At 44.2% G+C, this 27045-nt stretch overlaps 1 protein-coding gene across 1 annotated transcript in view; it reads left to right on the forward strand.

The window, feature by feature from the left end:
• Window positions 1-4205: 4205 nt before the first annotated feature.
• TPK1 (thiamin pyrophosphokinase 1) overlaps window positions 4206-27045 on the forward strand; it is a 364520-nt gene continuing 341680 nt past the window's right edge. Inside the window, exon 1 of the mRNA XM_068152550.1 lies at window positions 4206-4430. Coding sequence (XP_068008651.1) covers window positions 4388-4430 — 43 coding nt within the window. The 5' untranslated portion in view covers window positions 4206-4387. The remainder of the gene's footprint in view (window positions 4431-27045) is intronic.

Genomic DNA, 27045 nt, shown 5'->3' on the forward strand with positions numbered 1-27045 from the left:
CTGAGTAAATACAAGCTGCTGCCCTCTTTATCCCACTTCAACTCATCCCTCCTGATCAGTTTTTGTCTTGCTAAGTGCAGTGCTAGTAAAATCATAACTGCTCTATAGAAGCTGCCCAACTGACTGCTTCTCTGAATATTTCTCTTAAGGAAGCGGAAGCTATTTGGAGTCTGAGAAGAGTAATATGTACATATAAATATATAGAAGTATATATAAATTGCAGTTTCTCCATACAGAGGCCAGTCCTCAAGTCTGTACAAAATTTAGGGACCATGTAAGAGGTGAGAAGCATGACTGGCTGGCTAGTTTTCAGAGGAGGTTTGAAACTTCTGAGCACTCCCTCGGTCTTTCCTGTCAATCACCCTGAAACTTCCTCTGTCAGACAGCCCCATCTGTCACTCAGAAATTGCATCTGCTTGCCTGTTTATTTTCTCACTTAGGGTTGAGGTCACCTGCCCTCCTTTTAGCTAATCTGAGGAGACAGCAGTAATCAAAGCACAAGTTCAGTGCTCCCGGGATGTCTGTCTTGAACAGCCTCTCTACAGGTTCTTCTGCAAACCTTGTGAAATAATGCAGGCATTATAACACAGCCAGAGGAAAAGAACAGGTTTGGGTTGGTCTGAGAAAGACTATTGCTGAATCTTATATGCTACCTGGAAAATCAGGCATAATATTTGCTGATGATTTGCTAATATTTCTCATGCACGATGGGGAGAAACTGTGGCTAGTTCATCAAATGGTAGCCCTTTGTTGGAAAACTCAAGTGATGTCCTAGCACAAAATTAAAAGTGTTGAAGGTAGGTAAAAGTTCTTTTTTTAAAAGTGTAAACCAGCCATCTTCTTGATAGTCCCTTGAGAATATGCCAGGCTGGGTGGAATTACCCATTCTGCCTCTCTGAAATTTCTGCTGCAAGACACCTTTGTTAGACTCTAGGAAATTATTAAGTAGTCACAGGTCTTTCCTTAGATATCAGTGCATTTCAGCATTCACTGATGCTGCTCCTGTGGAGCTGACTCTTTTTAAGAGCTTCACACTATGGATGAGAAGTTCAAACCTGAAAGAAAAGGCAATGAAAGCATGCCAGAGTTCAGGGAGAGAAAGTGCACCTGATGGGTCTGCCCCTTGCCTAGCTGTGGAGTGGGCTGGCAGTTTGCCTCACCTTGCAGGGTCCTGGGCACCTTTGAAAGGATTTAAAGCGTACCAGTGCCATCCTCCTCTCACTCAGGACTTATTTATCTTTGTAATGCTATTGTTGTGATGTGGATCATGCATTACAATGATTAGCACAGAGAGGTACAATTAATTTTTGCAGCAATGTCTGGTAGAGGATATTCTGGAGCCCCAAGCCTGACAGAGATGAAAAAACATCCTGTCAGATATGAAGAGACTGGAGAGATGGAAATTGTTGCATCTATAAAAACAAACAAACACACAAACAACCCCAAACAAACAAAACACCACCAAAACCAACCAACCAAAATAAAACCAAAAAAAATGTTGGAAAATACTTCTAAGGTCATCAAGTCCAACCATCAACCCAACACCACCATGCACACTGAAACATGTCCCAAAGGGCCAAGTCCGTATGTGTTTTTGAACGCCTCCATGGATGGTGATTCCACCACATCTGAGAAGTGCATTCCAGTTTTTGATAACCTTTCCAGGGTGCAACTTGAGGCCATTTCCTCTTGTCCTATCACTTTACTGCTAGGGAGGAAAGGCCGACGCCCACCTGGCTTCAGCCTCCTTTCAGGTGTTGACTTGTGTCATCAGGCAGGGTAAGGGTGGCCTAACCTCACCTGATCGCTTAGGTCACTTAAATCTGGTTGATTCAAGTGTGAATCCCCGAGTGAGTGTGGGTTGAAGCGTTTATCGCACTTCCACCACGCCCCCACCCTCCCGAGAACCTTTCTGGACACTCATGCTGCCTCTTTTCAAACAGCTCGAAAACAAGAACTCGCTCTCCCGCCTTGTCCCACCCCAGACTACCTCGGTGGCAGGCGACCCAGCGACCGTGCAAAGCCGTCGTGGAGCCCTTTGGCCACTCCGCTGCCGTGCGGCCGCGGGCTGTGCTCCTCTGCTGCCCTCTGCTGCGGGGTCCGCCGCGGTGCTCCCGCCGCCAGGCCAGGGGCCCAGGCCACGGGGGAGCAGGGTGGCATTCGTGCTTTGCGGCGCGGGGTCCGGTACCTATAGGAGGAGGAGGAGATGGTTCGGATAAGGGTACCCGCAGTAGCCAGGGCAAGGCAGTAAGGTGGAAACACCCCAGTGACACATTTTGAGAGACAGAGCACTGAGGGACCTTAACATGCGATAAAACTTCTTTACAAGTGCCCGGAGGGGCTGTGGAGTCTCCTTCTCTCAAGGGTCTTTCAAGACCCATCTGGATGTGTTCATGGGTGACCTGCTCCAGGTGAGCACACTCTGGCTGTGGGGTTGGACGTGATCATATTCAGAGGGCTCTTCCAACACCTACCATTTTATGATCCTATGATTTCACCCCAGTGCTCCCTGCACAAAATTACATTTAACAGGTTTTGTGCATTTTATGCCTGAACATGATTAATTTCCCAGTTAGGAGTATGAAAGAGGTTCAAAACTATTCGTAGAACGAGTTTTGTGACAATACTCGGTATCCACACAATAATTTGAATAGAAACTTAACCTGTGACTGTTAAAAATGTTTACAAATTTTAATTAGCTTGGGTAGCTTGTGCTATCTCAGCAATTTAACCACATCCTTATTGCCTGTAACTAACAAAGAGTCTTTGCATCTCAGTAAAGGATAAGTAAAAACTCCACATATATCTTTCCTTAATTAACAAAGTGTCCTTCAAAACCCAAGAAAACCAACTGGTATGGTCCAAGACCTGGCAAACTAAGTGATCTAAATTGTGACCATGTAAGGAAGAGGAATTTAAAGGATGAAATAAAGTTCAAGCCTGAACTAAACCCTTTCAGTGAAGAATTTTCCTCTAATACTTAACCTAAACCTTCTCTGGTGCAACTCGAGTCCCTTTCCTCTTGTTCTATCACTTGTTACTGGGGAGAAGAGACCAACCCCCACCTGGCTCCAGTCTCCTTTCAGGGAGTTTTAGTGAGCAAGGTCTCCTCTCAGACTCCTTTTCCCTGTATTAAACAACCCCAGTTCCTTCAGCCACTCCTCACAAGACCTGTTCTCCAGACCCTTCACCAGCTCTATTGCCCTCCTCTGGACATGGTCCAGCAACAAAATGCCTTTCTTTAAGTGAGGGGCCCAAAACTGAACCCTGGACTCAAGGTGTGGCCTCAGCAGTGCTGGAGTGCAGGGGGACAATGGCTTCCCTGTAGACCACACCATGGGCTGATCCAGGCTGTTGGCCTTCTTGGCCACCCGGGCACATGCTTGCTCGTGTTGAGCTGCTCGTAGACCAACATGCCCAGGTCCTTCTTTGCTAGGCCCTTTCCAGCCACCCTGCCCCACGCCTTAAGTGTTCAGTAGGGTTGTTGTGAACCAGGTGCCGGACCTGGCAGCTGCACCCCGGAGGCCAAGCTCTCACTGCAGGAGCACAGCTGCACTTTGCAGCTGCAGTTGTTTTTCTTTCCGTTTCGATGGGCTGGAACCATTGAAGACTCTTGAGTGAACTGTTGATCACAGGATCTCAGAGCAGAACACTGCAAGCACAGACAGCAACTTGCAGATTTTTCTTTCTAGTGATGGTGTCTATCATTCTCTGCCCTAAATAACCCCTCTGCACACTAGACAATAATATTGAATAAACGACGAGGTCCCCTGCCATTCCTTTGTGTAGAAAAGGTAAAAGCGGGCACAACCACCACAGCCTCCATGTACCCCCCAGGCACAGCTCTCATGAGGCCGGCGTTGTCCAGGTGACGGAAACACCCCTGAGGGGCGGTGGGTGCCGCCGGGCCCAGCCCCAGAAGGGCCGGGGAGAGACGGAAAACTCACCCAGCTGGTAGCCAGGCCGCGCCTGCCCCACTCCCTTTCACTTTCCTCTCCCTCCCTTCCAGGCCCGCACGCTGGCTGCCGGAGTCCCTCCTTAGCTCGCCCGCTCACTCTCTGCAAAGGCCCCAGCCGCAGCCGTTCGCTCCCTCTCTCCCTGCTTTCCCGCTGCTAAATCCACCGCCGAGCAACGGAGGCGATCGATTCTCTCGGCTTTCCTCCCGCCCCGGCGCGGTCAGACGCACCACCCCGGGGGCGGGTGCTGGGGGCAGGACGTGTGGCCGCAGGGGTTCCCCGAGAAGCGCTGCTGTCTCCAGCTTCTCGCCCGCTGGGAGCACGCTGCGGCTGTGTAGTCTTGGCTATTCCACAGGGAGAAGGGGGCACCGCTAAGCCCCGTGTGCCCCACTCCGCCCCGCTCCCGGTGCGTTTGTTGTGTGCCCAGGGCCATGGAGCGCACGTTCACGCCGCTGGATTGCCTCCTGCCCGCCGGTACGGTACCGCCCGCCCCACGCTACAGCACATGCGGCCACCAGCCCGCCGGGAGGGGAGGGGGGACGGCCGGGCAGGCGGAGCGGTGGGCGGTGCTCCCGGGGCAGGTTGCTGGCTGTGCTGCGTGCCGTGCTCGTTCCTGTGCAGCGCGGCTGTGCTTTCTCCCGGTGGGGGCTCGGGAACGCCCGTGTCCTTTCAGTGCTGGCTGACTTCTAGCCCGGCACAGCTTCGGCTGCTTTTCCTGCTGATATACCAGTTTCCTACTATTGTAACCCCCTTGGAGTCATAGCTGTAGCTGTTTTAGTTGTGAATTTGTAACCCTTTTAGACTTAGACGGTGGCTTCTGTTATACTTCCCACAGTGTTGGCAGCACCAGGTGCTCCAGTGGAAGCTATCTTGGTGTGGGGACCTATGCCCTTCCTCCAAGCACCTTTGGCCTCACCCATGAAGTCTCCTGCATCTGTGTGCATTCTCTTCAGTTCTGCAAGGCAAAGCTTCAGTGCTTTTGGGTTTCCCAAGCTGTTTTTGACTGTTCTGTGATTGTTTATTATTTTTGAGACCCAGGAGGTAGGCCTTATTGATGTGTATCGTTAACTTCATCCTTTCAAGGACAGAGCACCCATAATACAACTACCTGAAGGGAGGCTGTAGCCAGGTGGGGGTTGGTCTCTTCTCCCAGGCAACCACCAACAGAACAAGAAGACACAATCTCAAGCTGCACCAGGGGAGGTGTTAGGAAGAAGTTCTTCCCAGAAAAAGTGATTGGCCATTGGAATGGGCTGCCCAGGGAGATGGTGGAGTCACCATCACTGGAGGTGTTTAAGAAGAGCCTGGATGGGGTGCTTGGTGCCATGCTTTAGTTGATTAGATAGTGTTGGATGATAGGTTGGATTTGATGATCTCGAAGGCCTTTTCCAACCTGGCTAATATTAATTCTAATACATACAAACTCAGCTAAGTAGCTTGTAGACTCTTAGACACCTCTTCTTCATGTTTGCAGTATTTAATTCAGTAGGGCCCAATTTACTATTCAATCATACCATTATAAACAGTAAATATTTTATGTTTATGTAATGTGATTTTTAAAGCTGCATAAAAATCATTTTGGTGTAGCAGCTGAATTCTACCTTGCAGTGCTCTGTTCTGGCACTTTAAGCTGCCGTGGTGAGGAACATGTTATTTATTTGCTAGTAAGATCTGGAGGAAGAGTTTTTACAGCTAACAGTTTAAGAGCATGTTTTAAACCCTTCCCAGTATTTTTTTTTCCCCTAAATTTGGTTTGGCTCTAATTTTTACAAAATTCTTCAGGGTACATTCAAAGCTAGTAACGGGTGAAGGTGTGCTCAAGATATTCCTCCCAGACCTGCATTCTTGACTCTGGGTATGTATTTTGAGATGCATCACTGCTTTGGGTCAAAGAAGGAATGAGCACAGAGGTAAGATTTTAGTGGGTTAACTTTGAGAGGTAGCGGTGTGACATCATCTTACATGAAATGAGGAGTAAGTATATAAGAATATATATATATAACAATATATTGTAAGCTCATTGAAAAACTTGCCTTAAGAGTATACCCTTGGGCAAGAATGGGCATTGCTATTTGTATTCTAAGCTAGCTGCATTTGTATGATGTTAGGGCTACCATATGTCTCCAGTTTCCAGGAGGTAGGTAGGTTGGTTTTTTTTGTGTGTGTGGTGGTGTGGGTTTTTTGTTTGTTTGCTTTTGTTTTGTTTTTCTTTCATTGTATCTGTTTGGAGTTGAAGATTTGGGATATTTGTTCAGAGTTTTCACTCTTGGCAGTCCAGAGGTTTCAGCTGGGTTCCCAGAAGCCTGCTTCTAAAGAAATGGTTTTAGCAAGTACACAAATTGCCTTGGTTTTATAGGGTAATGTGCCTGTGAAGTGCGTGGTGGTACTGCATCTGGTGCCTTGTCATCATTGCAAACATTAATTACCAGCATTTCAGATTGGTTTAGCCTGTTCAAAGTACACAAGGCTGAGCAGATTCAATTGGCAGTTCCACAGTTTGATGTCCTGCTTAGAGAACTTGGAAATAACATTTTTCAAAACTGGGTAGGTGAAATAAGGTTCCTGAATTCTTCTTGAAGAAGTGCTTGTAGTTTCTCCATCTTTTGGTTTTTGTTTGGGTTTTTTTTTGTTTCTTTCAGTAGGATCATTATTTGTCTAAATAATACAAAGCTAATGGGTGTAGGACATGATGCTTCTTAGGGCCTAGACATGAGGTTACAAAATAAACCCTTGTGAGGATGTTGAAGTAGTGTGAACTTGTTCCCTTGCCTTCAATAACATAAAATGTATAGCAGTGTATATAATGTTTCTGGTTGCTTTCTAATGCCCTGTGCACAGTGGTATCTTATGGTTGGGAGAAAGAAAGGGATATCAGCTATGTTTCTGTAATTCAATATTTGGAGGGTTTTTGGTGTTGCTGGTATTAGGTACCAGTATTGGAATTTCAGAGCTATATGTGCCTTAGTAATTTTAATCAGTGTAGTTAGAGTGAGTTCTTGTTTAGACAGTAGACTGTATGTGTCCCTCTCTAGTACCTGACAGATCCATGCAGCAGATACTTGAGATACAGTGCTAAAGTAATATGCTCAGAGCCTTTGAACATTACTCAGTCAAACATCTGGAGTATTTTTTAAATTAACCATGCAACAGTAAGAAAGCTGTGCTAGGTACTTCAGAACTGTGTTACTCTGCTTAGCATAGTTTAGAATGAGTAACAAGGTAGAATTTAAAGTGAGGCTGAACTCCAAATTTTAATTGCATCCTGAAATGTTTTTTTATCACTTCATGAAATGAAACCATTAAAAAGGCTTGTTCATACTGAAGTCTTGTATGCTGCTGTGAAAGGGTCAGGCAGAGGCTTCACAGGGTGAAGCTGTGATGCAGCTGCTGTAGAAAGCTTATAATCAGTGATGTCACACTACAGCCGGTGAATTGTGACAAGAGTAGCTTGGTTTCTTCTGGAGCATCCTTTGATAGACTAGACATTTCCCTCCTGCTGTTCATACCCTTTCCTTGCACTGTCGTTGCCTCCTGCTGCTTGTCCCAGACTGTGTTGCAGGTGCTTCTGCAGAGAGACAAGTTTTTCTAATTTATTTGTTTTTAATACCATGAACTTCAGGAGCTGAGTGCTGTGGTGTGATTCTTTGACTTCTTTACAGCAGAAATACTGCAGCACCCTCTAATAACGTTGCCTCTGAATACCACTTGAGACTTTTAGAAAGGTAGCATGACAGTTCTATAAGCTGTGTTTCCTCACAGGGAACATTTTACATTGTGTGCCATAATGTGGCTTGGACTCTTATCTCCAAATGTGATTAATGACTTTTTTCTTGCCTTGTACAGTCTTTAAAATGAAGCTCATTACTGGTTTTCCTCCATTGATAATGCAATGCTTCCCATTAGGAGTGTCTTGTTGAGTTTGAGGGACTGCAAAGCAGAAGCAAACCTAGCCCTTCTATCTCTTCTGTGCCTAGCAGGGAGTTTGCTGCAGCTGAGTTTCCTCTGACTGACAGAAGCCTGTTCTACCAGTGAGGGATGGTTCCACCTGTCCCCACTATTCCATGCCCTGAGTCCCGTGTGGCCTATGCTGCATTGAGAGCTAGTGGTTAAGACATGGTCTGCTTAGGAGAGGGTTTGCAAGCTTCATCTCATAGCAGGGTCAGCTATGTGTCACGAAAGAGACACCCACAACAAATAGGACAAATACGGCTTTGGAATTATGTGGGAATGTACAGTTGTCTCCTTGTCCAAAGGGACCATAAGCTTCTGCATTCAATTTAAAGCAAGGAGAACAATGGGAAGCAGCAATATGCTATGAACGTTCTTCCATTGTTCTGCAAGCTTGATTGTCTCTTACTATGCTCTATGTCTTCTCCTGGAAATACTACTGACTGTAACCAAGTTACCTCTGAATGGATTATAGCTCCATATTCCTTTTTGAATGCCTGGGGCTTAACCTCCTTCTTAATGTTTCCTTTTCTCTTATACTAAGAATTGAATGTCATTTGTAAAACAGTGACATGTTTGTCATTCACTGAATGACCTCCAGCATCATGTAAGCATCAGTAACTAATGCTGTTGTGCTAGAGCTCTGTGTGGTCACTGTGATGCAAGTCTTGTACACAAAATTCTGTGGTAAAAATCAAGGTGGGCACAAGGTTAGGAAATGAACTTGATGGTCTCTGATAGCTGTTGAACATTAAAGGCATAGGGAAAGTGGAGTCTCAGACTGCTGTATTTCTCTGTAATTTTACAAGCTGTGCCTCTGCTATTGGGTCAGAGTTCTAAAGTTTTTTGGGTGAATCAGATTGTTCAAAAGCTCTGAGTTGAAAACCGTTATCAAGGGTGTCAGCCCTGTAGGACTATTCCTCAGTGAAATTAGCAAGCACTTTCATACAGCTGTTAAATTGTTCTGTCTTGTTAATTGAAACACATTTAAACCACTTTGTTTTATGTCAGTGTTGCTGACCTGCACCTGCTCTTCATTTCAGGTGAATAGTAACAGCATTCATAGAATCTTGGAGTCGTTTAGGCTGGAAGAGACCTTTAAAATCATGGAGTCTAACTTACTAACCTAACTCTATGAACTCTGCTGCTAAATCATGTCCCTCATCACCACATCTACATGTCTTTTAATAACCTTCAGGGATGGGGATTCCACCACTTCTCTGGGAAGCCTGCTCCAGGGCTTGATAGCCCTTTCAGTGAAGAAATGTTTCTGAATATACAACCTAAACCTTCATGGGTGCAACTTCAGCCTGTTTTCCTCTTGTCCTGTCTTTTGTTACTAGGGAATTTCTGTGTGATTCTATGAAAACACCACCTGCTTCCAACCTCTTTTCAGGTGGATGTAGAGTGATAGAAGCTCTTCCCTCAGCCTCCTGTGTTCAGCTGAGTTACCTGGGATGCCGCAGCTTGTTTTTGAGATAGCTGTGAATATTCAGCCTGGTGCTTGCTAATTTAATCTGCAGGGTCAGCAGTTGTTCTGCAAGCTTGCATGGATTGCTTGCAGGTACACTTACAAGTGGAGTATTACAGCTGGCATTTAGCAGGCAAAATCATTGTTAATGTCACTGTTTCTGTTAGCTGTTTGCTTCCACACATTGGTATCTTTTCGAGCTTTTTGATTATTATTTTTTAAAATTTGTGTTTTGTTGTTTTTTTCATAACTTACGTGCAAGTGTGTTATTTGAAATGGGGCAGCAAGCCATCTCCAGTCATTTGAGATAATAGGAAGATGAATATGCATTTATTTACATACAGAGCCCCCTTTGGAAATCAGTTGATGCTGAAGCTAGTTGCTGTTTATGTGGATGAGAGATTTTCATTTCCTGCATGCTCAGTGCACTGATAGTTCTTTGTCTTGCAGTCATTAGTAGGGTATAGCTGGCTATCTGTTGGATAGGGAAAAAGTGGTGAAGGGCATTCAGAGAATCTTAAAACAAACAAAAACCCCACAACAAAACCAACATTCTCCCCTCTAATTCCCCCCCTCCCCCCAAAAAAAATAAGGGGAGAAAAAAGGGAAAAAAGAAAACCCAACAAACCTCCAAACAAAAGAAATAGGAACACAAATACCTGCTCCAAATTCCCAGCAGAGTATAAGAGCAATGATAATAACACTGGAGCCTTTGAGAGGAAAAACTCATGTTAGTTACTGCTTGCACAGATAGTGGAGCACTCACATCCCTTTTGTAAGGTCGTCGTCTTTTTCCGTCACTGAGGCTTGCAGGAGCCCTTGCGTTGAGTGCTGTGAGGAGTCACTTAGGTGTAGCAGATTGAACCTTAAAGGCAGGAAATGAACTAGCTGGCCTCTTAATGTATCCTGTAGTCTCTTTTGTTCTTTATTTTTCTCCTGTGATTAAACATCAGGTAAGGAGGTGGGAAATACACTTCCTCCAGACATCAAAATATTTGTGCTGTTTGTTTCCAATTACATGTGTGCAGGACTCCTGGAAACCATTTAAACATGTTAGTCTTTAAAGAGCAAAATATTTATCTTAACAAGGTACAAAATAGCGGGCTTTCAGGTTTTGTTTTGTTGGGCTTTTTTTGTTGTTGTTTTTCTTTGCTGCTTTTCACCTGCATATCTCTGCTTAGCTCCTAAGAGATTTTTAGCAGTTTCACAGCAGCTTTAACATCATTATATTTCAAATCTCTGTGTGTATATGTATATAAAAGCTAATTTCTTTTGCTTTCCCCCTGCAGAAAGTAAGACTTCTCCCACCCTCTTTGTAAAGCTTATCCCAAGCTGATTTATGGATAAATTGAATATGAGGCAAAGAAATGAGGCGGTTTATTTACACAGGAGAAAACGTAATACATACAGGTCTCTGATTTTTCAGGATCCAAAATAACAAATCCCAGCCACACTTGTGGATTTGCTTTCCAAATAATCTTAAAAAAAAACCCAAAGACCTAAGGAGACAGACCACCTGAAGACAAATAAAAGGGCTGGCAGCTTCTCTTTCTAAGTCGGTTAGCAGCAGCTTTCACTTTTAGGGAGTTTTAGATTTGAATGTAGCCTGAGGAATTAGGACCTTTAAGAGCAGAGCTGTTAACTAGGGCTTTGTTCAGGGAAATTACTAGCTGAAATGTAACAAATGTGGGTTTGTGTGCTGTAAGGGCACTGTGAGACCAGCGCAGATCATTTCTGTTGTGAAAATTGTGGATGAAAGGAGAGGAGGAGGGATACTCCTCCTCATCCTCCCCCCAAATACCCTAAAAAGCAGCCTACAAACGAAGAGAAAAAGCCAACAACCCACTAGAAGGTCTTACTCAGCACAAAATATCAACAGGAGAGGCCTCTGATGGGTGCATCTGCTTGTTGGTATGCTATAGAACATTCCCCATCCCTGATCTCTTCAGAGAGGGGAATTTGCAGCATTTAACTCATCTGATGTATTGCCAGATGATTTCAAGAGTGGGAAGAACTGTCAGTTGTCCCTTTCACTAAAGTGATTATACCTGGGTACAGCAGAGGATAATCAGTTCTCAAGATATTTGGCTTCTGTCTTTCTGTAATAGTGCTGTATAGAAGTGCTGGATTACATGGATACAGGTTCAGCTTTTCATCCAACTCTGACCTTAAGAATGAGAATATGGTTAACAGTGTTTGTGTAGTACTGCCTTTGCCTAATTAAAAAGAGAATTGAGAATTGAAAGTTGCTACAGGAACATTCAGTTTGTTAAACTTTACATAGAGAGTACCCAGAGTAGCATTTGGATTGCTTTCAATTTAAAGCTATTGCTGTATGTTCAGTGGCAGTTGAAGCTGCTGGAAGGCTTTTGCTGTCATTTCCTAGCTTTGAATTTTATTTTGAATGTCAGTCGCATTTTCTCAGCACTAGTGATGATTCTTTGTAGCTCATGTTGATGGATGGCTGCCCAGAGAAGTTGTGGAGGCTCCAGTCCTGGGAGTGTTCAGTTCGGATGGGGCCTTGAGCAAGCTGGTCTAGCAGGAGGTGTCCCTGCCCATGGCAGGGGGATTGGAACCAGATGATCTATAAGGTCCCTTCCAACCCAAACCGCTCTGTGATTCTATGATTGTCTGCCAGCCTTCCTCTCTGGCAGGATGCACGCTGGAGGGATGCACATGTTTAACAGGCCAGTTGAATAAATGTGAGGCTAACTAGTGAATTTGGTAGGAAGCAGAACCTGTCCCCTCACAAGTAATTTATTTTGTATTAGTGACTGCTGAAGTGGGTTCTGGTTTGTTTTGTATTTTTTTTCCCCTTTTACTGTAGCTCTTCTTTTCCCTTCTGTTCTTTCCTCAAAACTACCTGGTCAGCCCTTCAGTCAGAGGGTAGCTCCGAAATTTTTATATATACGGTTTTGGACCAAGTTGTTCAGTGTCTTTTGTGGTAAAAGCTGTCTGTGTGTTTGATACCAGGAAGTGAGTTTTGCTGCAAAAGGAAGATACCTTGATGCTACAAAGTATGGGGGCCTCGAGTTACTGATCTAGAGAAGCTCTGGTTTCTGTGACAGTGTCAGTGAAAGTGTTTGTGGACATGGCTTGGTGGAGGCGCAGCAAAGGCTGTTGGGAGAGTTTTCTTCCTCCTTTTCATTTTTCTTCTCTTAAACATAATTGTGAAAGAAGAGTACCACTCTGCTTCCATAGCAGGTATGCCAGTGAAATCTATCTGTATATATGTCTGAGATTTGCTTGGTTTTATGCTTATTGCTGATACAGCTGTGGCAAACAAAGTATTGGTGTGTAGACCAGACCTAAGCACAGGCTGAAGTTCCTGTTCTCAGGATGAGTTCAAAGGATGCTGGGTTGAAACCACACTCAGGCAGTTGTTTGGCAGATGGTGTGACTTGCATCACTTGAAACTTTCCTGAGCTGACTCATGTCACAGAGCAGTTTGCAAGTCCAGTCAATCTACATTTTGAGACTCTGTGCTCTTGGCAATAGTTTTATGAATGGGGGAAATCCTAAAGGGTAAAGCAGTGTTTGCACTACAGGGCTTGACCTGTTTGTTGGTAATGCTGACTAGTATGCAGAATGTTGGCTTAACCAAAAGCCTCTGATGTAGATACTTTAACATAGGCAACACTGGATGCTCCGCAAGCTGCTGAGTGTAGAGCACAACCTTCTGAATGTAGTCTGTGTCCCCATGTGGAGCACTTTCCCTGCCAACTTTAGTTGTATTTAGTAGCCATCCAAACAGCATTTTGCTGTACTGTAAATCCAGATGAGGGAAAAGGTTAAGGAGTGCAGCCTAAAGACCTGGAGCTTGGACACTCAGACTGCCAAAGGAAGTGGTACAACGGCTTTGCTGTTAGGGATGCAACAGGAATAGTTCTTGGGCCACATGTGATCACCTCATTGCTTAATGAATTGACCTTGGTACACCAGATATGATTGAGCTCTGCTGTCGTAGAATGGTAGGGCTTGGAAGGGATCTCCAGAGATCGAGTCCAACACCCCTGTCAAAGCAGGATCACCTAGGGCAAGCCACACAGGAATGCATCTAGATGGGTCTTGAAAGTCTCCATAGAAGGAGATTCCGCAACCTCTCTGGGCAGCCTGGTCCAGCACGTGTAACAGTAAAAGAAGTTTTTCCTCTTGTTGAGATGGCACTTCCTGTGTTGCAGTTTGTGCCCATTGTCCCTTTTCCTATCACAGGACACCACTGAAAACAGATTGGCCCCTTCTTCTTGGCACCTACCCTTCAGGTATTTGCAAACATTAATAAGATCTCTGTCTTCTCTGTGCTGGACTAAACACCAATGAAACCTCTGTCTCCATAGAGCCACCTCCTGCAACAAATAGGAAGTTCACCATTCAAGTGCTCCATTAATTTTGGGAGCAATATTTAGGAAACATTTGTTAAGGGCAACTTCAGTGTTTGGCTTTCTGGACTTTGGAGAGCAGTGGTCTTGAAAGGTCACTGCTGCAAGACTTTATTTCAAACATTTAACAATTTTCACTTGAGTTCAAAGTAAAATGAAAGCTGTTATCCACAATCCCGTCTTTTTAGTGTGCTGGCATATTTCTGCTGTTACTGAGAGTGTTTTATTATTAGCTCTTCTGTCTTTGCCCAGAATTCACTGTGGGAATGACATTTAGGGCTGCATGCTCAGGCTTTGAGCCTTTCTAATGACTTTTGGTAACTGTGAGCAGAGGATTTAAATGGTCATTTTGTAACTGTGGGAAATAAAATCTCTGATATCAGATGTTCTTCAACTAATCAGTTGAAGGTTTTTTCTTGGAAACTCTAGTTCCGTTTCCTTTGCCTCTCTTTAGACTCTATGTCTTGTCTACTGGTCAGTAGTAATCATAGAATATTAGGGTTTGGAAGAGACCTCTGAAGATCATTGAGTCCAATCCCCCGCTGCCAAAGCAGAATCACCTAGAGCAGGCCACATAGGAACACATCCAGGCAGGTTTTGAAAGTCTCCAGAGAAGGAGACTCCACAATCTCTGGGCAGCCTGTTCCAGGGCTCTGCCACCCTTACAGAAAAGAAATGTCTCCCGATGTTGAGGTGGAACTTAGTTTCATAGTTTCATTCAGGGTTGGAAGGGACCACAAGGATCATCTAGTTCCAACCCCCCTGCCATGGGCAGGGACACCCCACACTAGATCAGGCTGGCCAGAGCCTCATCCAGCCTGCTCTTAAACACCCCCAGGGACGGGGCCTCGACCACCTCCCTGGACAACCCATTCCAGGGTCTCACCACTCTCATGGTGAAGAACCTCCTCCTCACATCTAGCCTGAATCTCCCCACCTCTAGCTTCATTCCATTCCCCCTAGTCCTATCACTACCTGAGATCCTGAGAAGTCCTTCCCCAGCCTTCCTGTAGGCCCCCTTCAGATACTGGAAGGCCACAATTAGGTCACCTCGGAGCCTTCTCTTCTGCAGACTGAACAGCCCCAACTCCTTCAGTCTGTCCTCATAGGAGAGGTGCTCCAGTCCTCTGATTATCCTTGTGGCCCTTCTCTGGACACGTTCCAGGACCTCCACATCCCTCTTGTAATAGGGGCTCCAGAACTGGACACAGTACTCCAGGTGGGGTCTCACCAGGGCTGAGTAGAGGGGGAGGATCACCTCCCTCGACCTGCTAGCCACACTTCTCCTGATGCAGCCCAGGATCTGATTGGCTTTGCGGGCTGCAAGTGCACACTGAGAGCTCCTGGTGAGCTTTTTGTCCACCAGCACCCCCAAGTCTCTCTCCTCAGGGCTGCTTTCCAGCCAGTCACTGCCCAGCCTGTATTTGTGCCTGGGATTGCCTCGACCCAGATGCAGGACCCTGCACTTGCTCTTGTTGAACCTCATGAGGTTGGCTTGTGCCCACCTCTCCAGCCTGTTAAGGTCCCTCTGGATGGCCTCCCTTCCCTCCAGCGTGTCTGCTGCACCACACAGCTTGGTGTCATCAGCAAACTTGCTGAGGGTGCACTCAATGCCACTGTCCATGGCACCCACAAAGATGTTGAACAAGCCTGGTCCCAGGACTGATCCCTGAGGGACTCCGCTTGTCCCTGGCCTCCACTGGGACATGGAGCCATTGACAGCCACTCTTTGGGTGCGGCCATCAAGCCAGTTCCTTATCCATCTAGTGGTCCACCCATCAAACCCATGTGTCACCAGTTTGGAGACCAGGATGTGGTGCGGGACAGTGTCGAAGGCTTTGCTCAGGTCCAGGTAAATGACATCAGTTGCTCGCCCCTCATCTATTAATTTTGTCACCTGCTCATAGAAGGCCACCAGGTTGGTCAGGCAGGATTTGCCCTTGGCAAAGCCATGCTGACTGTTCCCAATCACCTCTTCACTATTCTTTTGAGTGAGTAGTGACTCCAGGAGAATCTGCTCCATGATCTTTCCAGGCACAGAGGTGAGACTGACTGGCCTGTAGTTTCCTGGTTCCTCCTTCTTACCCTTTTTGAAGATGGGGGCAATGTTTTCCCTTTTCCAGTCTGTGTGTGTTTCAGCTTATACCTGTTGTTCCTTGTCCTATTACTAACTACCACTAATACTGTCATCTTTGTCTTGACACCCATCCTTCAGATATTTGTAGACATTAAGAAGATCCCCTCTCAGTCTTCTTTTTTTCCCAGACTAAACAGTCTCAGTTCTTCTCCATCTTTCTTCACAGAGGAGATGTTAAAGCTGCATGATCATTCTCATAGCTTGCCATCTTACTCTTTCCAGTAGATCCCTGACTCTTGAACTGGGGGGCCCAAAACTGGTGGAATAATTTTGCTGCTCTGTTAACATGATTCCTAGCAAGGATTTTTGTCACTTGAGAAGTGACTTGGAAGCTTGAAAGGGTTTCTTCTTCCATCTTAGTCTGCCATCCTGTCATAAGTTAAATTTTCATGTCACCAAACCTCTTTATGTTAGTAAGGATCTAGTTCTAGTATATAGTGTTTTGCTTTGTCTTCTCTGGCCATTTATGTTTTTGTTTGTTTTTTTTTCCCCCATCACAGTCACAGCTGCCATAGTTGTGTTGACAAAGCCCCATGTGTAAGCTTGGATACACAAGGAGCACAGCAGTTGTTGCTTAGGAGGAGCAATAGCAATACTAGAAGAAAAAATAAACCCAAACATTTCTTTCAGTGTGGGCTACACCTTCATGGGGAGGGTTTTCTGTCAGGAACATGGGCAGAGCATGCTGCAACATGGACCCATTCTGCACTGTCTCCTTTCACTACAGTGGGCTGGTTTTCCATCTGATGGAGTGTGAAGTCTGTGTGAAATTATCTGTCAGTGCCAGGCTTCCCCAGAGAGGACAGTGAGTGATGAAAGCTGGGTCTTGTCCTTGCAGTACCACTCAGTGGAGATGTCCATATGGTGTGGGAGAGGGGGTGCTAAAGAGGGGTGTCACAACAGATGTTTGATAGCATACTTGTTGCCAAAAGATTCAAGTGTCAGCTAGCTCCAGTATGGTAGTGTTAGAGCTGTCCCAGGGGGGCAGTTAAGGAAGAACGCTATTTAGATAACACAGTGTCATTCATTATTTGCGTTGGTACTGCAGCGGATACTGTCAGGCACACAAAGGCAGAAGAATTGTCAGGTGATGGTCAGGCAGACAAAGAATCATGGCAACATGGAATTGTTTCAGTTGGAAAAGATTCTAAGATTATCAAGTCCAACCATCAATCTAAGGCTTATGTTGTGGCCATTAAACCATGTCCTGAGGTGCCATGTCCACACATTTCTTGAACACTTCCAGGGACAGTGACTCCACCACCTCCCTGGGCAGCCTGTTCCAATGCCTGAGAGCATTGGAAGCCTGAGGCATTAGAAGACCCAGAGGCTGGACATTGGAGCTAAGAATGAGTTCCTAACTTGAGTTAGGTACAGACTTTTACCGTAAAGAAAAATAATCAACCATTTGAATATTGTCCCTAGAGAAGGGTGGATTCTTCAGTTTGGAGGAGGGTGAGGGGAGGCCTTATCGTTCTCTCTGCCTCCCTAAAAGGAGGTTGGGGCAAGGAGGGGGTCAGCCTCTTCTCCCTGGTGGCAAGTGACAGAACTGGATTAAATGAATACAAGCTATGCCAGGGCAGGTTTAAAGTGGATATTAGGAAATAATTCTTTACTGAAAGGGTTATTGAACGTTGGAATAGTCTGCCCAGGGCAGTGGTGGAGTCACCATCCCTCGAGATGTTTAAATGGTCTGTGGACATGGTGCAGAGGGACACGGTTTAGTGTTGACCTTGCAGTGCTGGGTCAAAGGTTGGACTAGACAGTCTTGAAGGTCTCTTCCATCCAAATATTTTCTGAGATTAATCAATGTGAATCAGTTGCAAGTCATGCTTAACATGAAAATGATCAAATGTCAGGCTATCCTTTAATGCCAAAGTGTAAACTAGATTGTCACAGTGGACCTTTCTGGTCTATGAATCTATATATCTGAAGCAGGCCACCAGAGGAGATTTGTTTTCCTTACTACTTAAGTTGACAGGGTAGATTTGTGGGGAATGAAAGGAACTGGTGTATCGTGGAGTACTGTAGCATGGAGTATCGAGTGGTTAGTCTCATGTCACAGAGGAGGCCTTTGAGAATGGGGAGTAGATTTCAGAGGTCTTGTGATGTGATTCAGAATTGCAGAGGACTCTACTTCCTCCTTATGTTTTGAGTATGTTGTATGCTTTTAAAATAAAACCCAAAACAAACTAAAAAACAACAACACACCCTTTAGTACGTGGTTATAGATCCTAGGCAGCAAGAAGAATTTACTGCACTAAGACTATGTTACACATCATGCTGAATTTACTGCTGGTTACTGTGAGCTATCTAAAGCTGTAAAATTACTTCCATAGATTCTGTCCTTATTTATCTATAAATATTATAATTGTGAATCCCACAAGGAGGAAGAAAAGGCTCGAATGTAGACATCAGAGTGAATAGTTATGCTGAACTTATACAACATTATACCCAACTATTCTGTTTCTCACCCAGATTTACATTTGCTGAATATATTTGCTGAAATAAATAGCCGGTTTCCTTTGAGAACAAAGTTGGAACTGAATAAATGTAAGGCTTCAGTGGTAACAAAGGGACTGAACTTTTAAAATAATGCAGTTGTACAGCCCAAATAATGTAAATTAGAACAGCAGAGAGAAAAAAGTATAAATTTAGGAATATATAGGAAGAGCTGGTAATGTTTTATTGGAGTTTATAAAGTTAGAGTTTTGTAGCCTGATCCTTTGCTGTATAATCTTCTTTTCCCCTAATGGCAAATACATATGGAAAATATGCATCTTATGTTAAAAACAGTAGGTAAAAGGAGTTTTGCTACTTTTCTCAAGTGGAGGAGCCTACCAAAAGAGGAGAATTTCAGAAGGAAAGCCTGCTGTTCTATTCAGTGGATGAACCTTTGCAGCTGATAGTCTATCAGTAGAGAATTGTCCCACTCTCAGCTCCCCCAAGAGCATACATAACAGGCCTTGGAAATATGCACTGGTTCCATTGCAGCTGGGCTAGTAATGAATTCCAACTGCAGCAAAGAAGGCTCAAGTTAGGTATTGTGGGGGAAAAGAGGTTAGGTAGCAGGAGGAAGCACTGGAATACATAATTTGAGGAGTTGATATAAGTCCCTGTTTCTGGGAGCCTTTCGTTTGTCAAGGGTAGACGAAGAGGAATTATCTAGAGAGCTGATTTTACTTAGGTGCACAGAGGAATGGACTAGATTTACAAGTCTGAGATGTACAAAAGCACAGGAGATTGAGGTGTGTATTTGAGAATCATGTACGTGGAGTTAGAGCTCTCTGCATGCATATGGGCTGCTGAAGGACAGGCTGTTTCTGCAGACTTTCACACTCAGGTACCTCTACTGTCTTCAGTTGTAGAACTTACTGTTGTGAAGTTTTCATTCTGTAAATTCCTGGTGCTTTAATGCTTTTGCATGAAGTTTAACAAAGGTAAGTGTTGGTTCCTGCACTTGGATCACTCCAGGCTTGGGGCAGAGTGGCTGGAAAGCTGCCTAGTGGAAAGGGACCTGGGGGTTGTGATTGACAGCCAGCTGAACACAAGTCATCAATGTACTCAGGTGGCCAAGAAGGCCAACAGAATCTTGGCCTGGATCAGCAATGGTGTAGCCAGAAGGGCCAGGGATGTGATCGTACCCCTATACTCAGCACTGGGGAGGCCACACCTTGAGTCCTCCGTTCAGTTTTGGGGCCTTCACTACAAGAAGGGCCTTGAGGTGCTGAAGCATGTCCAGACAAGGTCAATGAAGTTGGTGCAGGGTCTGGAAAACAGATCTGGTGAGGAGCATTGAGGGAACTGGGGTTGTTTAGTCTGAGAAAAAGGCTGAGTGGAGACCTCATTGCTCTCTATAGCTCCCTGAAAGGAGATTGGAATGAGGTGCGGGTTGGTCTCTTCTCTCTGCTGTTGGGTGATAGAATGAGAGGAAATGGTCTGAAATTGTGCTGGGGAGGTTTATCTTGGATGTTAGGAAAAATTTCTTTCCTGCAAGAGTGATCAGCCATTGGCACAGGATTTCAAGGGGGGTGGTGGAGTCGCTACCCCTGAAGATGTTAAAAAAATGTGTGTATGTGGCACACATGGATGTGGTTTAATGGCCATGGTGGTGCTGGGTTAACAGTTGTACTCAATGGTCTTGGCAGTCTTTTCTAACCATTCTATGATTCCATGATACTTATCCAAACATGTTTCAGCAAAATCACAGATGAGATTAATGGCATATAAATGTGAAAAGGGCTATGAGGAGTGAAGTTCCTTAAGTTCTGAATAAGGAGTGAAAACTGTGTGTAGCAATTGCTGTGAATTTGCCAAACAGTGAAATCAGTCACTGATTTCATTTCACCAGTTTCCATACTGCTGCTAGCTGGCATTTGAATTTCTAGAACTTTCAGAGAAATTACCTTGAAAAAAATCTAGACATTTAGGAGTTTTCTTATTCTGTTAGTTTCTACAGATGATCTTTTCTGTTTCTAAGAAACAGAAGTGTCTTCTAGGAATCCTCTGCCTTTTGATGTCCAAAAGGGACTTCAGATTTTCAAAGAGAAAGCCTCTCTCAGAAAAGGGCTCCTTTTTCACAAACTTGGAGTACATGTTTCTGAGGGTAAAAATCAATAAGGGAACACATCTACGAGAGTTTCTCCATTGTTTAATCCACTTTACACTGATGAAATTAATTCCTTTAAATTGCATGTAGAGACAAATCTTCTTGTCAACTTGGTGCAGTTGTTGTTATCTCTGATGGGAAAGCATGCCTCAAATTACAGGATTCCTGGTGATTTGAGGCCCGTCAGTTACACAGGAATCTGTGTGCAACATGGTCTTCTGATGCCTTGGCAGATGGCTGAGGTGAACATCCACTTTCTTCAGCTTTAAACATAAGATCCTGTGGCAGCATTGTCAAAACATGTCAGCACTTGAAGGGTGATGTGCAACAAGCCGTTGGCTCTACAACACATCTTGGTACACAAATTGGGGTTGATACAAATTAAATTCTTGCTCTAGGAGTGTGGTTTTGCTTAGTTGGTTGGTTTTGGTTACTATATATTTAAAGTTTGAGCTACTAGCCTAAAGAGACTGTAGCACTTAGGAAAATGGTGTGGCACTGAGATGTTTTCTTTGACTCAGTGATGTTAAAGGTCTTTCCGAACAGAAACTGTTCGATGATGCCTCGTGTCAAGAAGCAGCTGTATGTTGTGAGTTATACTTAACCCTCTATCTGAAAGTTTGATTTATATTGGTGGATGGTAGGCATGCCAAATGCCACTGCTTGGTAGTTCACAATAAATGTTTTATAGAAGTAAAACACATCAAAATGGTAAGAGGAGGGGAGGAGGCTGGGTAAGAATATTTTTTGGACTACTGTATCATAAATTGCTGAATAACCTGGAGCAGCAAAAGCTATAAGTGATTTCCCTAGAGAAAAGAATAGGAGTTTTGAATCCAGTATTTTTTTTCTGCTATCAGTGGGCTGTACCTACAGAGGGTGCAGGAGCTGATGTAATCAAAGAAAGGAAAGAAATAGAGCAAGATTTAGGAATAAATACAGTAGTGTCTAAGTTATATGCTAGCTTGAGTTTACTTGATGGATGCTAAAAGCCATCTCATGCCTGAGAGGACGAAGTTGACATTTTGTTCTTTAGGGTCATAAAGCTAGTTTTTCTAATTATTCCTCCCATGTAGCCATTGAGGCTGTGAGCTTCATTAGAGGACAGAATCACAGAAATGTTGAGTTTGGAAGAGACCTTTGAGATCAAGTCCAACCACTCTCCTGGAGCTCACAATCCCACCACTATTGCTAGGCCACTGTTACTAAACCATGTCCCTTGGCACCATATCCTCATGTCTTTTAAATACCTCCAGGGGTGGTGACTCCATCACCTCCCTCCACAGCCTGTTCCAATGCCTGAGAACCCTTTCTGTGGAAAAAATTCCATAAATAATCAACCTGATCTTCCCCGACACAACCTGAGCATGTTTCCTCTTGTACTGTTTTTTAGCCTGGAGGAGAATCAGGGGGGACCTTATCAAACTCTACAACTACCTGAAGGGAAGTTGCAGTAAGGTGGGGGTCAGGCTCTTCTCCCAGGCAACTTGTGACAAGATGAGTGTGCATGGCCTGAAGCTGCACCAGGGGAGGTTTAGGTTGGATGTTAGGAAGCACTTCCTCACAGAAGTGGTAATTGGAGACTGGAATGGACTGCCCAGGGAGGTGATGGAGTTGCCATCCCTGGAGGTATTTAAGGAAAGATTGAATGTGGCATGTAGTGCCATAGTCTGCTCGATGTGGTGGTGTTAGGTCAGAGGTCTATTCCAGCCTCAATAATTCTGTGTGATTGTTGCATCTGAGAAGAGACCAACTCCCCCCTCACTCCAGCCTTCTTTCAAGGAGTTTTAGAGGGTGATGAGGTCTTCCTTCAGCCTCTTCTTCTGCAGACTAAACAATCCCAGTTCCCTCAGAAGTTCTTCCCAAGACTTGTGTTCAACGCTCTTCACATTTACTTCACCAGAAGTAAACAGCCTATCTCCCATGAGAATGAACATTAACTGAGTGTGTTTAAGGTTTGAAATGTGCTAGCAGCAGCATCAAATCCTGACAGGATATCATCAGAGTTGCAGAATAAGGAAATGAGGAGCAATGTATGACATCTAGGACATGTTACTGAAGTGGACACAGTAAGCTTTATAATTCTGAAGTTTAGCTCAAGTAGGCTGAACTTTATATTACTGTTGTATTATTTTACCACTTTCACGTCCTTGGAGGGCATCTGTAGTAGACGAGGTAGATGACAAAGTGCTCCTCTTGCCCTGTAGCATTTGAAATGTAGTTGCACAGCAGGGGCAGGGAGGTCATTCTGCCCGTGTACACTGCACTGGTTAGGCCACACCTTGAGTACTGTGTCCAGTTCTGGACCCCTCAGTTTAGGCAAGATGTTGACTTGCTGGAACGAGTCCAGAGAAGGGCAACGAAGTTGGTGAGGGGCTTGGAACACAAGCCCTATGAGGAGAGGCTGAGGGAGCTGGGGTTGCTTGGCCTGGAGAAGAGGAGGCTCAGGGGAGACCTTATTGCTCTCTACAACTACCTGAAGGGAGGTTGCAGACAGGCGGAGGTTGGTCTCTTCTCCCAGGCAGCCAGCACCAGAACAAGAGGACACAGTCTCAAGCTGTGCCAGGGGAGGTTTAGGCTGGAGGTGAGGAAGAAGTTCTACACAGAGAGTGATTTGCCATTGGAATGGGCTGCCCGAGGAGGTGGTGGAGTCACCATCATTGGAGGTGTTCAGGAGGAGACTTGACAGGGTGCTTGGTTGCATGGTTTAGTTGATTAGGTGGTGTTGGATAATAGGTTGGACACGATGATCTTGAAGTTCTCTTCCAACCTGGTTTATTCTATTCTATTCACAGATGTAGTCTAGAAAAAAGAAAAGAGAACCCATTAAGGTTGGTTTGGACTTCTTTGGGCTCGTTTTGCTGAGGTAATCTGTTTATCACATTGGTGATTTGACTGCTGTTTTCAGTTCATGCTACAGCGGATTACAGAATCAGAGGAAAGAAGTATTTCTTAGGAGACAGGATTTGGAATGTTACAGCATTTAGGGACTACATTAAGAATTCGGTCCTTCTGAGAAGTAAACTGACCATTGTGGAAATGCAGCTGACTACTGATGAGCTGCTGACATGTCATAAAACTCTTTATGTAAGCTCTGCTCTTATGAGAAAAGCAAAGAGAGGAGACTCCTTTGGTTTGGAGATTCTACCCCCACCCCCATGGTACAATGCTAAATGTGTTCTGTCTATCCAAGTGACCTTTATCATAACTTTAATGTTTCTTAACCTCTTTGGAGAAGTTGTATTATCTGAATGTCTGCCATACATGAAAATGTACTTTGCCATCCTTTGGCACCCTTTATGCTTTTCAGATGGGTATTAATGTTATTACCTTAGTAGTGTTACGAACAGGACTGGCTTTTTGGGTGTTTAAGGCAGCTTTAGCAGTGCTTATACCATTGTGTGATTAAAAATTCTGTCAATCACAAATAAAAGTGAAATCAAAAGAGGCTGAGATTAGAGTTTCTGTATTGAAAGCAATGAGTTTTAAAGAAGTATTTTTCTTATTAAGGGTTCAGGTGCTGAGAGAAGGTGCATGAGCAGCACCTGTGGCATCTTCTGAAGACTCAGATTCCTTCTACTTTCAGAATGAAGCAGTATATGTGGAAATAATTGGAAAATAACCTTGAAGGTTTCTGTGCCTATTTGAGTGTGAATGGATCCATGTATGTCAGACCTAATTAGGTCTACTGAGGAAAACATAAATGTCAGTTGCTTTATACCAAATGCATCCAGCTACTTCTGAGATTGTCAGTGGGGTCCAGTGAGCACACAGCCTGCTTAATATCACCTTTCTAACTTATGTCTCTTTGTTCTGTCCCCTGTGATGTGTGGCATTTGATTTAATTATTTATTTTTTTCCTTGAAAACAAAGGCAAAGAGCTGGAAATTAGGCATTGCCACTCCACTGCTTGCTTAGCTAATGTGTCCAGAAGAGCAGGTAAAGCCTAACTAATTCATAACATTTAATGAAAATGGTGGTTATTTTACCTTCCACTGATTCAGAGAGTTTAATCAATTAGATCATTGATGACCCCACCTAACTATTTTTAAAAATTTTTTATTATTCTATAGCTATGGCATTATGAGATCTGTTGGAAGCATGGAATGCATGCCTGTTCTCAACCCTGTGTGTAAAAGGATCTTTCCTGTTTAGTTAGATTTGAGTATACATATTGGTGTACTCATATTATCTTCTGTCTTGGGAAGTGATGTAGTGCTGGCTTCATGAAATGTATTGTCATTCAAATCTATCAGTGGCTTCTTTAGATATATTTATGAAAATCCATCTATGTGCTCCTCTAGTTAGTTAGGAATTGGCACATTTTCCTGAGGATCCTTTAGGAGCACACTAGGAATACTCAGGGGTCCCCAACACAAGAAGGACATGGACATGATGGAGAACAGAATAGAATTAACCAGGCTGGAAAAGTCCTTTGAGATTGGTTCCAACCTGTCATCCAACACTATCTAATCAACTAAACCATGGCACCAAACACTCCATCCAGTCTCTTCCTAAATACCTCCAGTAATGGTGACTCTACCACCTCCCTGGGCAGCCCATTCCAATGGCCAATCACTCTTTTCGTGAAGAACTTCTTCCTAACATCCAGCCTAAACCTCCCCTGGTGCAGCTTGAGACTGTGTCCTCTTGTTCTGGTGCTGGCTGCCTGGAGAAGGTCCACAGGAGGGCCATGAAGACATTCAGAGGGCTGTAGCACCTCTCCTAGGAGGCGTTGAGGCTATTCAGCCTGGAGAAAAGCAGGATCCAGGGAGACCTAATAGCTACTCTTCAATATCTGAAGGGGACCTACAGGAAGGCTGGGGAGGGACTGTTTACAAGGGCTTGTAGTGACAGGTTGAGGGGCAACAGTTTGAAACTGGAGCAGGGTAGATTTAGGTTGGACTTAAAAAGGAAGCTTTTCAGAATGAGGGTGATGGAATGCTGGAACAGGTTGCCCAGGGATGTGGTGGAGGCCCCATCCCTGGAGACATTCAAGGCCAAAGTTGCTGGGGCTCTGAGTAGCCTGGTCTAGTTGGGGATATCCCTGCTGACTGCATGAGGGTGGAAAACATAACTTTTGAGGGTCACTTCCAACCCACTGCAATCTGTGTGATTCTGCGTGAGTAAAAGCAATATTGTCTCAGAGTGGTATCACTGATTCAGTAGAGTATCTGTGCTGGAGAGGAAAGAATCTGCCTTGCTTTTAAATTTGTTTGGGGAATTTGGAGACAAGTGGCAGTTTGTTGTAGTTCATATGAGAAAGTATATTTAAAGGCATGAGCTGCTCTGTGTAAGTAAACTTTTACAAATCCCTTTATGGACTCTGTGATGTGAAAGCAGCATACTCAGTTCGGCTTCAATGTGTTCCTAAGAAAAAGAACTTAAATAAAACTAAAGTAAACCTAGTGGGAGCTGAAACAAGAGTGTCCATGCAGCTTTTTGCACAAATTTAATTAAGTTGGTTGAAAAGCATAGCTTCCAGATATCTATTCAGCATTTTCTTCAAGACAGTCCCTTATTGGGAGTGGAGAGGTGTAAGGCAAGACTGTTAGCTTCCAGTGCTGGCATTCATAACATTCAGATCAGTGGAAAATTCTTAAAAGGTCTCATTTTGGCCCTCATTAGGGCACTCATAAAGTGAAATTGTGGAAACCATCACATCCACAGCTTGTTACTTGCAGGCTTAAGGTTTGAGAAGCTCCCTTCAGTTTCTCACTTCCAGATATCTCTTGAAATAGGTTTTGTGCTTTGCACTGCTGAAAAAAGCACATATGATCTGTAAAGGTGTGATCAGTGCATGTAGCCAGGTAGTCCTGGAGATTCCAGCATAGTTTGTTCTTCTGCTCTCAAGAGTTTATTATGAATTTTGCTCAGTTTTAGCCTTGTTTTCTTGTAAAGTGGGTTGTTGGATTTTGTTGTTGTTGCTTGCTTGATTGTGTTTTGGTTTATTGTTTGGGGTTTTTTTTTCTGTTCCCCCCCCTTTGTTTATTTTTGTGTTTTATTTTGGTTTCTTTTTCCTTAAATTTCAAATAGTCCTTCTGATGAACTCACTGTAAATGTAACAACTTCTTCAGTATTTCATTATTATTTATGGAAGCAACAGAGAGTAGAATCTACTGTTAAAACAGATACGGTCCTTTAAGAGGTTTCTTTGCAGGTACTTCTTCCAATGTGTTTGCTAAAGCTACTCAAGCCAGGAGTGGCATGTTATGTTTGCTGAGCTTTGTGTGTACAACTCAAATGTAACAAGAGATAGAGATACATATGTTCATAGAATGGTTTGGGTTGGAAGGGACCTTAAAGGTCATCTAGGTCCAACTCTCCTGCCGTAGTCAGGGACACACTTCACTATGCCAGGTTGCTCATGACCTCATTCATCCTGGCTTCAAACATCTCCAGGGAGGGGCCATCAACAGCCTCCCTGGGCAGCCTGTTCCAGTGTCACCACATAAAAATATGTGCTGCAATGTTACTACCTTTACAATTGTCATAGTTGTTAGCATTTGAGTTGCTTGAATTCTGTCTTGCCTCTGATGGTATGC

The sequence above is a fragment of the Melanerpes formicivorus genome, unplaced genomic scaffold, assembly GCF_026170545.1.
Source record: "Melanerpes formicivorus ecotype bairdi unplaced genomic scaffold, bMelFor1.0.p_v2 SCAF_24, whole genome shotgun sequence".
In the NCBI taxonomy this organism is placed as follows: Eukaryota; Metazoa; Chordata; class Aves; order Piciformes; family Picidae; genus Melanerpes; species Melanerpes formicivorus.